Source organism: Vulpes lagopus, chromosome 8 (genome assembly GCF_018345385.1).
Source record: "Vulpes lagopus strain Blue_001 chromosome 8, ASM1834538v1, whole genome shotgun sequence".
NCBI lineage: Eukaryota > Metazoa > Chordata > Mammalia > Carnivora > Canidae > Vulpes > Vulpes lagopus.
Genome location: NC_054831.1, coordinates 31,469,971 through 31,482,324, shown reverse-complemented (window position 1 = coordinate 31,482,324; position 12,354 = coordinate 31,469,971). Strand labels below are relative to the sequence as shown.

Below are 12,354 nucleotides of genomic sequence, written 5' to 3'. Positions count from 1 at the left end.
TCTTTATTAAATACTCCTGATTCAGTAAAAGTTTCTTGAAACAGCTCTAAAGAAGCATTCATAGGTTAAATTAAATTAAAATAGGTTCAATGTAGTTTTGTGTCATGTATTTTTTTATATCCTAAATTCATTTAAATAACTCTACATAGTAGAGTTGTATAGTATAGCTGTATAGTTACTATATTCTATATAGTAAAGTATAGTACTGTAACTTTCTACAAAGTAGAATACTTCATTAACTCAAACATCCATATTATTTATTATGATAAATAACAGAAAATTTATTCTAAGTAAGCATATCCCCAGAGACTTTTAATAATTTGTTTTTGAAGGTTATGAAAATGCTTTCCTTCATTAACTTAGTCTTTTGTTGTGGTTTATTTCCCTCAGTTGTGATGGTGGTTTTTTATTTGTTTGTTTTCTAACCAGGGAAGGTCTATCTGCCATCTTCTGGATCCTGAATGTAGATTTTAACATACACAGAAAAGAAGGTTTATATTGATTAAAAATCTGCAAGTCAAATTAAAGCTAACATTCTGTCACCATCTGTAACAATAGTGATCTTCATTTGATTAGGCTGCTGGCCAACCTATAAATCAAGGCCAACAGCTGACAAACATGTCAGTTCATTAAGCCATTTATTTAAAATCAGGGTGTTTGAGGAATGATTTAACACAGCTAAACCTGGACCATTTATTAAAAGCACAGTGGTTAAAATCTGAGGCTCCCTCAATGCCATTATGGGTCTTTTCATTCAGTTTCCAAGGCTATTTTCCTCAGTGACTAGAAGGTGAGCTATCTTTAAAAAAATTTTGAGAAAAAAAAATTTAAAAAAGGAATGAAAATTTTGTATAATTAAAGCTCTTACTTCCTATTATCCTATAACGGAGTTTTTTTTTTTTTTTAACCTCAGGGATGTTTTGGGCCAGACAATTCCTTTTGGTAGGAGGCTATTATGTATACTATAGGATATTTAGCAGCATCCTTGGCTTCTATGCAACACATGCCAATAGCAACATCCTCCCACATCCTCCATAGTAACAATCAAAACTGTGTTCAGACACTGCCAAATTCCCTTGAGGAGCAAAATCACCCTTAACTGAGAAGGATGAAGGATCAATGTCATATTTAAGGAATTTATTTCTGACTTTATTAGAGAAATTAATTGGGAGACAAATCATAAGAGACTCTTAATCATAGGAAACAAACTGAGGGTTGCTGGAGGGGAGGTGGAGGAGGAGATGGGGGGTAACTGGGTGATAGGCATTAAGGAGGGCATGTGATATAATGAGCACTGAGTGTTATATAAGAAGACTTATGAATCACTGAACTGTACCTGGGACTCCAGGATCACATCCTGAGCCAAAGGCAGACACTCAACCGTGAAGCCACTCAGGCATCCTGACTGAATTTAAATTTTAAACAATTAATTAAATTTTAAAAAAGAAACTCAGAATCTTGAGGTCATCAACAAGCTATTGTAATGAATATAGAACTAGACACCTAGGTTAAGTACTTCTTCACTGTACCATCTCAGATGAGTTATTTAATATCTCTGTGCCTTCATTTTCTCATCTATTAAGTGGGAATAATAATAGCAACTACATCAACAAGTTGCTTAAGGACTCTGAGTTAATATGTGTACCATGCATTTCAAAATCTGCCTGCCTGGCATATAGGAAGTGTTACACAAACATGTAATAATATAGCTTTTGTTGATGCTAAACATGTTATTTTTTATTTTTGAGCAGAAAAATATTGAAAGTGGTATAGTTGGATCTTCTCACATATAACTTGAAGCAAATAATTTAAAACCTAGTACATTTATTGGTTGAAACCTATAATTTCACATATACTCATGTGAAAAGTAAGCTAAGAATTTGAGAATTAGAAGGGATTTCAGCAAGTAGAGATATGAAATTTTCAAATGTTGGCTATGTAACAGACAATTATAGTGTGAGAAGGAATCTTGGATAGGCTGAAAACCATGGGAAAGAACAAAGCTTCTCTGTTTAGAACTTAGTAAACCATTTATTCAAGACCATACCTTGTGACTGGTGCCACATAATTGCCAGGGAAAACCCCTATCTTGCTGGTATGCATCGATGTCCCTTTGAACCAGCCGTCCTGGCAACGCTCAAACACTAAAAACATCTCCCCTTTCCTCAGCTCCAGCTCATCCTCTTTCCGGGGAGTGTATGGATATATAGCAACATACCTAAAATAAAAAAGAATATTTAATTTCAGGCTGAGTAGCAGACAAGCCCCTGAATGCTCAAAAACTCTTCCTTGGTACAAAGTCTTGAATATTCCATACAAGTGTAAAGAGAAAATGTAATGGTTTAACCCGTGAGTAGCATTGGTGATTTGCCATTGAGAGAGTTTTTGCAGCCTACAATTGACAGAGGCCTTCCTGATTAAGAAGTGCCAACCTGGTCCCCCTCAGTGTGAAGGTGACTATCCAACCAAATGGTATTCGTGGGGTGTGAAAGAATTACCCAGCTTCCCAAAGTGTCTAGCTTGCTGCTGGGGATTAGGGACCTACCAGGAAACCTGAGCTCTTCAAATGGCACTTGTTAGACATGGGAAGTAGCCCCAAATGAGGACATATGGCATGAAATCCCACTGGGAGGCACAACATGCTGCCTTCCACACACAAGCTGAACCTAGAGGTTTGGGGTGCACCTGCTTTCATATGCTCAGCCAGGAAAAATAGTGAATTTGAAAAAGTCAAAAGGAAAAAAAAGTCCAGATCATAGACAGTGCAAAACCACCCCACAGTGCAAGGTGACTGTGCCACCAACAATAGAAACTAGGTAGGCAACACCAACCAATGAATAGTTCATTTCTTTCTCTTTCTTTCTTTCTTTCTTTCTTTCTTTCTTTCTTTTTCTTTTTCTTTCTTTCCTTCCTTCCTTCCTTCCTCCCTTCCCTTCCCCTCCCTTCCTCCCTTCCTTCTTTCCTTCTCTTTCTTTCCTTTCTCTCTTTCTTTCTTCTTTCTTTCTTTCTTTCTTTCTTTTCTTTCTTTCTTTCTTTCTTTCTTTCTTTCTTTCTTTCTTTCTTTCTTTCTTTCTTTCTTTCTTTCTTTCTTTCTTTCTTTTCTTCCTTCCTTCCTTCCTTCCTTCCTTCCTTCCTTCCTTCCTTCCTTCCTTCCTTTCTTTCACCAGGGCTCTAAACTGTTCCGCGTATAAAATCACACATGATGGGGCCACAAAAATGTAGCTCTTTTCTGCCATCAGTAAACTTTGAACGAGACAATGAGGCTCTTCTGCATACTTATTGCTGGGGATTTCCAGCTTTCCACATGCACGCTCCCTCTAAGTCTGATTTGTGTGGGAATACCTTCCTGTTCCTTAGCATCCTCATGCAAGAAACGAAAATGAAGACAAAAAGCTCAAACAGGAATTATACAAAAAGGTGGTTCCGTGTACATATACTATTATGAAGAAGCAAACACGATGCTTCCCTAAACTGTAAAAGGGATGGCTGCACGATGGCTGCCTAGCGAGCTCATGTGTTGGACCCATTTTGTTTCAGCAGTTTCCTCATTATATGCATGACTGGGTGTAAGTTTGCAGAACACAAACCACTTTGGTGAGCCATAAGCCTGTCACCAGCTCTTCTCAGAAAGGTGTTTCTCTACCTCTGCTGTTTGGGCCTAGCTTGAAGTGAACTTTAAAGCAGTAATAAATGACATCTTCACTTACACACTGGGGCGAGCCTGAGGCCGTAAATGTGCAATCTGGTCAGCGGGTCCCGCTGTGGGCCTCGGTCCCACTCCAGCAGCAGCAACAGCAGCAACAGCAGCAGCAGCGCCTGGAGGTGTGGAGGCCAGTAAAGGGGGCGGCGGAAGAGGAGGATTCATCGTCTGGTATGAGAGTGGAGGGGGGAGAAAGAGAGGCAGAAAAGAAAGAAAAGAATGAACAGTTTATTTATTTACATCTTTCGTGGGAGGTGGGAGGGAAGAGGAATCAGGAATCCATTGGAAAAGACTTTAATGGAATCCACAGGGAGCAGAACCAGCAGGCTACCTTGTATGAAAGCCTCTTTAAAAAAACAAAAAACAAAAAACAAAAAAAATTCTTGTTCTCCTTTAAGATCTTAGAGCCACAGCAACTTTTTCAGCAAACAGGTGAGTAAGGACGCTCGGGAAGGGGGAAAGAAAAAAATGGAACAACAGCATGTAATTTTATGATTAATAGCATTTTTTAGTATCGACTTGGGTAAGAACTCCAACGCTTTTCAAGGGGGCAGCTATAACATCACACTGCTTGCTAGGAATTAATTTGTGATTGTTTCTGTAACTGGAAACTTAAACACAACACAAAACAATTTAGCTGCACTATATCTCAAACGACTCTTTCAGAAGAAAATTTCCTTTGATGCCTGGTTTCCAAAAAAGCCCAAACAATAGCAAGCCACAATCACTAGGCTATTGTTGCCACTTTTGCTTATTCTTTTCTTAACTTTGCCAGCTTTTGAAATTTAGTACTATCAAGGCTGGTAATCTTTAACAAGTACACCAATGAAAAGCTGCTGGTTCCTTTATGGGCACAGCCTAATGGGGTTCTGCCTACAGGATTCCATGCCTTTTGAAAATCAATGGAGCAATTGTTACTTTCTGATCTATAAACCCCAGATGATTCTTTAGGGTCTGTATACTGAAACTCCTGGGAAAACAGGCACACAAAGACTTGCCTGAACCCCCACCTCCCCAAATCTTTGAACCACTAAATGTAAAAAATGAATCAAAAGAGAAATAAGGAGACTAGAGAATGCACCTAAGAAAGCATAAATGGCTCTAAAATCGGTCTCTAAAATAGTTCATAACAGTCACCTTGCTTCTATTTTTTGAAATAATAATTCACATCTCATCAACATTTGCTTCATTTGCCTGTTAATATACATAGTTCCAGAAACACAATACACTGAGTAGAAAAAAATTTCAGAATTCTAGACATATCTTACAACTGTTTCACACATTATATTAAATTTTTTGCTGAAATGACTTTCAAGAAGGATTTTTTCCCATACCGAAGCTGGAGGTGCTGTGGAATACTTAGTGCAGAAATAAATGAGGTGCAGAGCTGCTTACAGAGTACTAACTTGGACAAGGCAGAGGGCAGTTCAAAAAGTTAGAACTGCATGAACATCACTCACGCTCTCCATACAAAACATGGCAGCCATAAGATTTGCTACAACTCTGGAATTGCAGATACAGGGGCTTAGAGTCTTCAAAACCTTTAATCAGGAGAAGGTCAAGCATTCATTCCAATCGGGCTCCTCCCAGTGACAGGATAGAGAGAAACAAAGATAATCCTGGTAAAAACACTTAGGACATGTGACCTGGGCAGTTCACTGGTAATAACAACACATCGGTGACTTGTCAGGCAAGATAACAAGTCTAGACTCTACATGGGATAATATATGGAGATTGTAAAATTACCACTCAATTGATTTCCACTTAAATCTTCCAAAGCCCAATCTCCAAACAGTGTGGCTGTGGGAAGGAGGAAGACACGAAGACCACTGCACGAGCACATAAGGAGTCCAACAAGAACTGCTCCTAGAAATTACTTAAAATAGTACCCAAGGCAGAGAACTAAAAAGATCCACTTCACGCTCTGAGTAGAATTCTATTCTCAAGAGGAAAGGAAATTAAAATAGTCTGTCATATCTTAACTTTATTAAAACAGAGGCTGCACTAAATTAGCCCTAAGAAGAAAACGGCAAAAACAAAAACTACAGACCTGATAAAAACTTGTCATATTCTGTTAACAAAGTGAAAAAAAAAAAAAAGACAGTTAAAAAATACAGTAAACAAATGCTTCATGTACATTCCTTTCACAAAGAGTACTTTTAGAAGTCATTTGAGATACAGCTTAGAAGAGGATATTCTGAAAGATCCCAAAGGTTGTGCTTGAGAGAAAATGCATTATCTCTTTTTTTGTGGTTGAAATAGTTTTAATAAAATTGGGCAGATTTTTTTTTCCCACTCTTGGGTTACATATCTTTGGGGAAATGTGCACATGTGTGTGCATGTGTACTTGGAACATAAGCACACAAAGACCTAGAGAGAAAGTCTGATTAAAATCAGATTCCTAGATGTTGTTCAGCCCTGTGGGGTTGGTAAAATGATAGGGCTCTGGTGAGTCCAGGGCTGGGACAGACTAGGAAATTCTGTGGGTTGCTTTATAAACAACTTAAACTGAAATAATCTGGTGATGTGGAAGTTCAAAAGGTAATTCACTATGTGTTGTGCTTCAGGCAGTTTGCTATCCTGCAAGACCTGAAATTTCTACAGAGCAAACCACAGCCTTTCATTCACCCGGAGATGACCTAGAGACCTGCTTATTATTTCATAGTCCAGCCCAGACCAGGCCTCAGAGGCCAAGATGCAATCTCCATCAGCAGCAAAAAACATCTATGGACCTGCAAGAAGTACAGATCATATTTTGCTAATAATATTTTGTTAATATCGTTGAGAACCAAATGTCGCACTTAAATGCCATTTTCACTAGACATTGCATACTAACTTAACAGGGGTTTAAAAAGCAGCTCACTTATAATTTTATTTTATGGAAATGTAGCAGGTTTATATTATCACAGCACAGGTGTCTACAAACTATGTGCCACATCACAGAAATACTAATGTAGAAAATTGGAAGTTATTCCAATATATATTAAAAATGAGCTTCCTGGGGATCCCTGGATGGCTCAGCAGTTTGGCACCTGCCTTTGGCCCAGGGCATGATCCTGGAGCCCCAGGATCGAGTCCCACGTCAGGCTCCCGGCATGGAGCCTGCTTCTCCCTCCCTCTGCCTCTCTCTCTCTCTCTCTTTCTCTCTCTCTCTATGTCTATCATAAATAAATAAATTTTTTAAAAAATATTTTTTAAAAAATGAGCTTCCTCCTTACATTTTAATAGATTCAGATCTTCTGTTTATAGTCTGTGCTAATGGTCTGAGGCAAGAATTACTATTTCTGAATAACATTTAGCTTAAAAACAGGACTGTAGTCTGCTAATGTGTAGTAATCATCCTTTGCCATATCCAGGTTCTGTTGCCCTGACCTACTGATCTTGAGAGCAGCATCAGCTTTACACAGTAGGAGTATGGGCTTTGGGGCTCAAAAAACACAGATTCCATTCTTGGCTCAGCCTCTTGGGGCAGCCCTTGATAGAATGAACACCAGAAAAGAACTGTCCTCTCTGAAAGGGCTGGATTCTAAGCCAGACAAGCCACAAGTGCTAGTGGACATTGTGAGTGAAAAGCTTAAGTACATGGGGATGGATGATACCACTCCTTTCTGGTGCTTTCTCCTTTTTTTGCTCTTTCATGCGACCAAAGAGTGGTTAGGTCTGAATGTGGCTAAAGAAAGGTGACAAGATCCAGCAGGGTTTAAGCCTGGGCCATGGGCTGCAGGCCACCTCACCAGAAAAGTAGTTTGGAGTTTGGGGCACAAGTTCAACTGACAATAAAAGATTCATTTTCTTTCCAATTGCCCTTTAGGTGTGCATTTCCCTCACACGCATTTCATTTCCCAGGTAAGAATGACTGGCAGGAGAGACTTTGGGCATTTCTGGGTTCCTGGGCAAATAGCATGTGATATCTCCCAATGCCAGCATCCTTTTTTTCCTAAACATCTGATTTCCAATCAACCCACTTTCATCCTACACATCAACATCTCTGAACAGCCTCCCTGTGTACTGAACTCAGACGCATGTATATAGGCTGAGGGGAGAAACAGTTGAAGCTGCTGCATGGTCAAGCTCCCTCAAGTCAGGAGTGTTGGCAATTTCGGCAGCATCGCTGTGTAAAGCAGTGTTTGTGCAATTATATAAATGGTCTGCTTTAGTTTATGACAATGAGTAGGAAGAAGAAAAGTGAGAATACTGACACTAGTGATTAAAAAAAAAAACTTAGGTGTCAGAATCCAATAAAATTAAGATAAAGATGGAAGGTCCTAAGTCTTAAGTTTCAACTGGATGCTCACCGAATTAAGCCCATCAGTTGTGGGTACAGCTATGAAGAAAAATAAAAAAAAATTAAAGAATGTATAAAAAAAATAGAAATAGGTGCTTAGATGATTATGTCTCAAAGGGAAGATGTAGTGAAGAATTTGGCAATTTTTTAAAAATCTCTCAAGAATGGAATTTCTCTCACAAATGATGGATTTATTGTTCTAGATTTGATTTGTAAGAAGAGATACCTAATGCTAGTTAACTGACTTTGTATCTGTTACATAAGGTCTCTATGCCTTAATATACCAATCTGTGAGATGGAGTTATAACTATAATAGCTTAGGTAAAGCTGCCTTTCCCGGTGCCCTCAAGCACTGCACAAACCCAATCAATAGAAGCTGTTATTATGATTCATGAGACTCTGAAGTGAGAAAACTGTCTTACTCATCCTTATATTGCTGTCACCCAGCTCCATAGACAGACGTTAACAGATCCTCAATGAGCTTTTTGCAAATGAGAAAACATTCTGTGCTTCTACCTCCCTTAGGACAATATGATACGGACTGAGAGGCCTCGGTTCCTGAGATGCCAGAGTCCTTTTCTGCTGCTGCTGTGAACATTCTGGCCACATCCTACCCCTAGTCCTGATTTTTAGAATTCCCATCAATTCCAAAGGCTCAACTTGTACCTCTCAAACTACAGAGGTTGGCAGTTCATTACCCTTCTTCCAGAGCCCTTCTCTGATGCTGACAATAGCAGTTAAGTCCTACTGAGCCTTCCACCATGGGCTTCAATGGGCTAAGTACATATTGGCTATTCTGAGAACCTGACCTCATTTAATTTACTTCTTTAAATACACACACACTATGTGTGTACGTGTTAAATTTTTTTAGTTAGGGTTACGCATTTTTGGAATGCAATCTATCTATAAGTTGGCCATGGGCTGTATTTGGCCTTTACTGACCTGCCTAACTTGTGACATCTTGCAGCTAAAACACCTCTCAGCTGGTACAGGGAATCAGGGATTATTAATCACTTATTTAAGAGTTCTTCTGCCCTTGTGCAGAAATACAAGACTAACATAGATCCTCACCCTCTTCCCTTCATAAAATTAATTGGAAAAAAATCCCTCGTTACTATTAATAGCCAGATGTCTACATTAGATAGAAATAATGCCAGTTTTGCTCTTAATATTAGATATCTAACATTTTAACTGTTATATATGAAATGTATAGGACAATATGCTCCTAATTTCATTCTGCATAAAAGATTCCAAAGTCTCAATTCATGACAAAAATACTAGAAATAATTTTCATTTCCTATTCTAGTGTTGGCATTTATTACCTAATAAATCCACACCACAGGGCAGCCCTGTTGGCCCAGTGGTTTGGAGCCGCCTTCAGTCCAGGGCGTGATCCTGGAGACCCGGGATCGAGTCCCATGTCGGGCTCCCTGCATGGAGCCTGCTTCTCCCTCTGACTGTCTCTGCCTCTCTCTCTATGTCTCTCGTGAGTAAATAACATCTTTAAAAATGAATAAATAAATAAATCCACACCACAAAAAACATGGTTTCCTTTCTACCAAGCTGCATACTATTGCTGTGACAGTATTCAAATTCTTAGAAAATATTTCAGATTTTATTTTTAAGATTTTATTTATTTATTCATGAGAAACAGAGAGACACAGAGAGAGGCAGAGACATAGGCAGAGGGAGAAGCAGGCTCCATGCAGGGAGCCTGATGTGGAACTCATGACCTGGGCCAAAAGCAGGTGCTAAACCGCTGAGCCACCAGGTGTCCCAATATTTCAGATTTTAAATAGGATACTTGCCATGATTAATGTAAGATATAGAGGGTACATGTTACTGAGATTTTTTTTCCACTTAAACCTAACATATTAAATCCAAAATATTTCTGCCAACCTACCAGGGACTTTGAGATCTAGACATCTCCTGGGATGACAGACAGGTCTGTTTATAATTAGTCTTTCATTAAATGGAATTGGCACAGTAGACATACTGTTTAATAAACCTTCCTCTTGTTTAACATGCAGGCTTTCTTATATAATCCGAGGATGAAATGGTTGAATGTAAATTAATTTTTGTATATTCATACTCTCTTGTGACCTGTCCCATTGACTTGCCCTACAGTGTGCCTGCCTCTAGTGAAGAGCAACTGGCCTTTTACTACACTGTAAAATTTTCAGCCCACAAGGGCTGAAATTCAGCCAGCTCTGTCTTTTCCACTAATTAATTTTTCTAAGATCAGAAAAAGCAGCCTTTTTCACTTAAGAAATTATGCTAGAATTTTTCCATGTGAAGCAGTCATCTGGAAATGGAAATACCAACTGGTTGTGTATGTACTGGGGTAGAAGAGCAGGAAGGAAAGGAGAGTCTTTTCTGGAGAAAGGAGGGCAGGGTGATTATGGAACTTGGCTCTGGTCAAAATACCCGAGGTTAACAGAATCTCATGGAAACCACATTTTAATAAAAGTTAACTGAATTTTTTCTACCCAGAAGAATCAACACAACTTTTCTTACACCAAACAGTGGTACTATCAAGGCAGCTATAATTGTTCTGGGAACATTAAAAAAAAAAAAAAATACAACTTTAACTCCTAACCAGAACATTATTAACTTCCATTTAAATACAAGAACATGCTTAACTCTATAAAAAGTTTTCTAAAGTCTAAGTCAGGCTCAGTAATAACTCCACATTTATTTATATCCCACCTTGTTTCAAAGTAAAGTGAGACAAGAGGAACATGAGGACAATAAAACTAGATGGAGCCAACATCTTGACTAATGTGCTAATATGTTGTGAGGTCTTAGTTGGAGGGGGGTACAGATTTGGCTCTAAGCATTCTAGCAGAAGGAAACATAATCTTTACAACATATATAAAATCTACAACCTAAAAACAAACCAGCTGCTTAGAAGCCTCCCTATTCCTGGTACAGAGAGCAGAGAAACCATAACACAATGGACCAGGCAGGCCCTCCAAGGCATTCGCACATATCACAGGCCCACCTTGCAACAGTCCTCAATAGAGAGATCGGTAATAGTCATCCCCTACTACATTCTAGGCATGGTACTAACTCTTCAAAGTAGATAGTATTAGTTTCATTTTACAGGTAGAGGAACTGAAGCTTAAAGAGGTTGAGTAACTTTTCATGGTCATGTAAACAAGTAAGTGGCTGAGCTGGGCTTCCAATCCAAGTCTGTGGCCACATCATTGGGCCATGCTGTTTCTCTGAGAGCATCATAGCCAGGTGAGACTCTATAAATCAACTTACAGGGGCAGGGCCCACTGGGGAGATCTGATTTGGTCATCTTTTCTATTCTCATTTGATTTAGCACTGAAAGAAACAGTCTGAGAACATAAGCCAAAGCAATGGCCTGGATGAGAGATGTCTCACAATTGCTGGTTCCTTGTAGTTCAACTGCCTGTAACTTCAGGAAACAGGGATTTATTTATTTTTATTTTTTAAAGATTTTTATTTATTTATTCATGAGTGACACAGAGAGAGGCAGAGACATAGGCAGAGGGAGAAGCAGGCTCCCTGTGGGGAGCCTTATGTGGGACTCCATCCCAGGACCCCAGGATCACGCCCTGAACCAAAGGCAGACAGATGCTCAACCACTGAGCCACCCAGGTACCCCAGGAAACTGGGATGTAAACAATTGTGTTTCTGCTATTTAAGGTTGAGTTTAGAAACTGCTTGTTTCTTCTCTTTTAATTTTCTCTCCATAGTGTTCCTTCTATGTATCTATGTATCTATGTATTCCTTCTATGTATCTTGGCTGCCCTCATTTCTCCTATTAATTCCTCCTATGAGGGTGTTGTAAAGCAATTAGTGTTTAGACTCTGTACGATGCTATGTCTTCACAAAGAAAAGACAATCTGAGGGAGGCTTCCAAGGCAGCAAAGCTGCAGCTATCGTAGAGGAAGACAAGAAACCAAAAGCTGAATCATAAATGGAGAGATTTGGAATCGACTCATCATGTGACTGAAAGCAAACAGCTTAGCTTTGGGATTCCTGTTTCCTCAGTATTTCTATAAATGTGTCTTTGAAAGAAATAAGTAAAGTCTAGAAACTCAAAAGAATGAAAAAGAAATTTTAGGTTAAGCCTTCAGGAAATCAGGCTGAACGTTAATGAAAATTAAAAGTATTCTATAGAACTCTTCTAATGGCTTCAGGCCACTGATCCTTACTGTTAAAAATTATGCAGGCTGTAGGCAAGAAACCTTCTCATTTTTCCTGTAAGATTAACAGAGATAACAGATGAAAGAGATCCACCCCCACCTAGCAAGTGTCAATATAAACTGCAGGTGTTAGGAGGTGGGTGTGCCAGATTAATGGGACTAAATACCTAAGAGAGAAACAGAGACCA

The 12,354-nt window shown here is 39.0% G+C and overlaps 1 protein-coding gene and 1 long non-coding RNA gene across 2 annotated transcripts in view; one reads left to right on the top strand and one right to left on the bottom strand.

Annotated features, from left to right (window-relative positions):
• Nucleotides 1-12,354, bottom strand: part of SH3RF1 (SH3 domain containing ring finger 1) — a 187,610-nt gene that overhangs the window by 24,368 nt on the left and 150,888 nt on the right. Inside the window, exons 7-8 of the mRNA XM_041766082.1 lie at nt 3,708-3,868; nt 2,048-2,218 (exon numbers count right to left, since the gene is read on the bottom strand). Coding sequence (XP_041622016.1) covers nt 2,048-2,218; nt 3,708-3,868 — 332 coding nt within the window. The remainder of the gene's footprint in view (nt 1-2,047; nt 2,219-3,707; nt 3,869-12,354) is intronic.
• The window catches only part of LOC121497047, a 39,984-nt gene continuing 31,362 nt past the window's right edge, over nt 3,733-12,354 (top strand). Inside the window, exon 1 of the long non-coding RNA XR_005989390.1 lies at nt 3,733-3,871. This is a non-coding gene — a long non-coding RNA (uncharacterized LOC121497047). The remainder of the gene's footprint in view (nt 3,872-12,354) is intronic.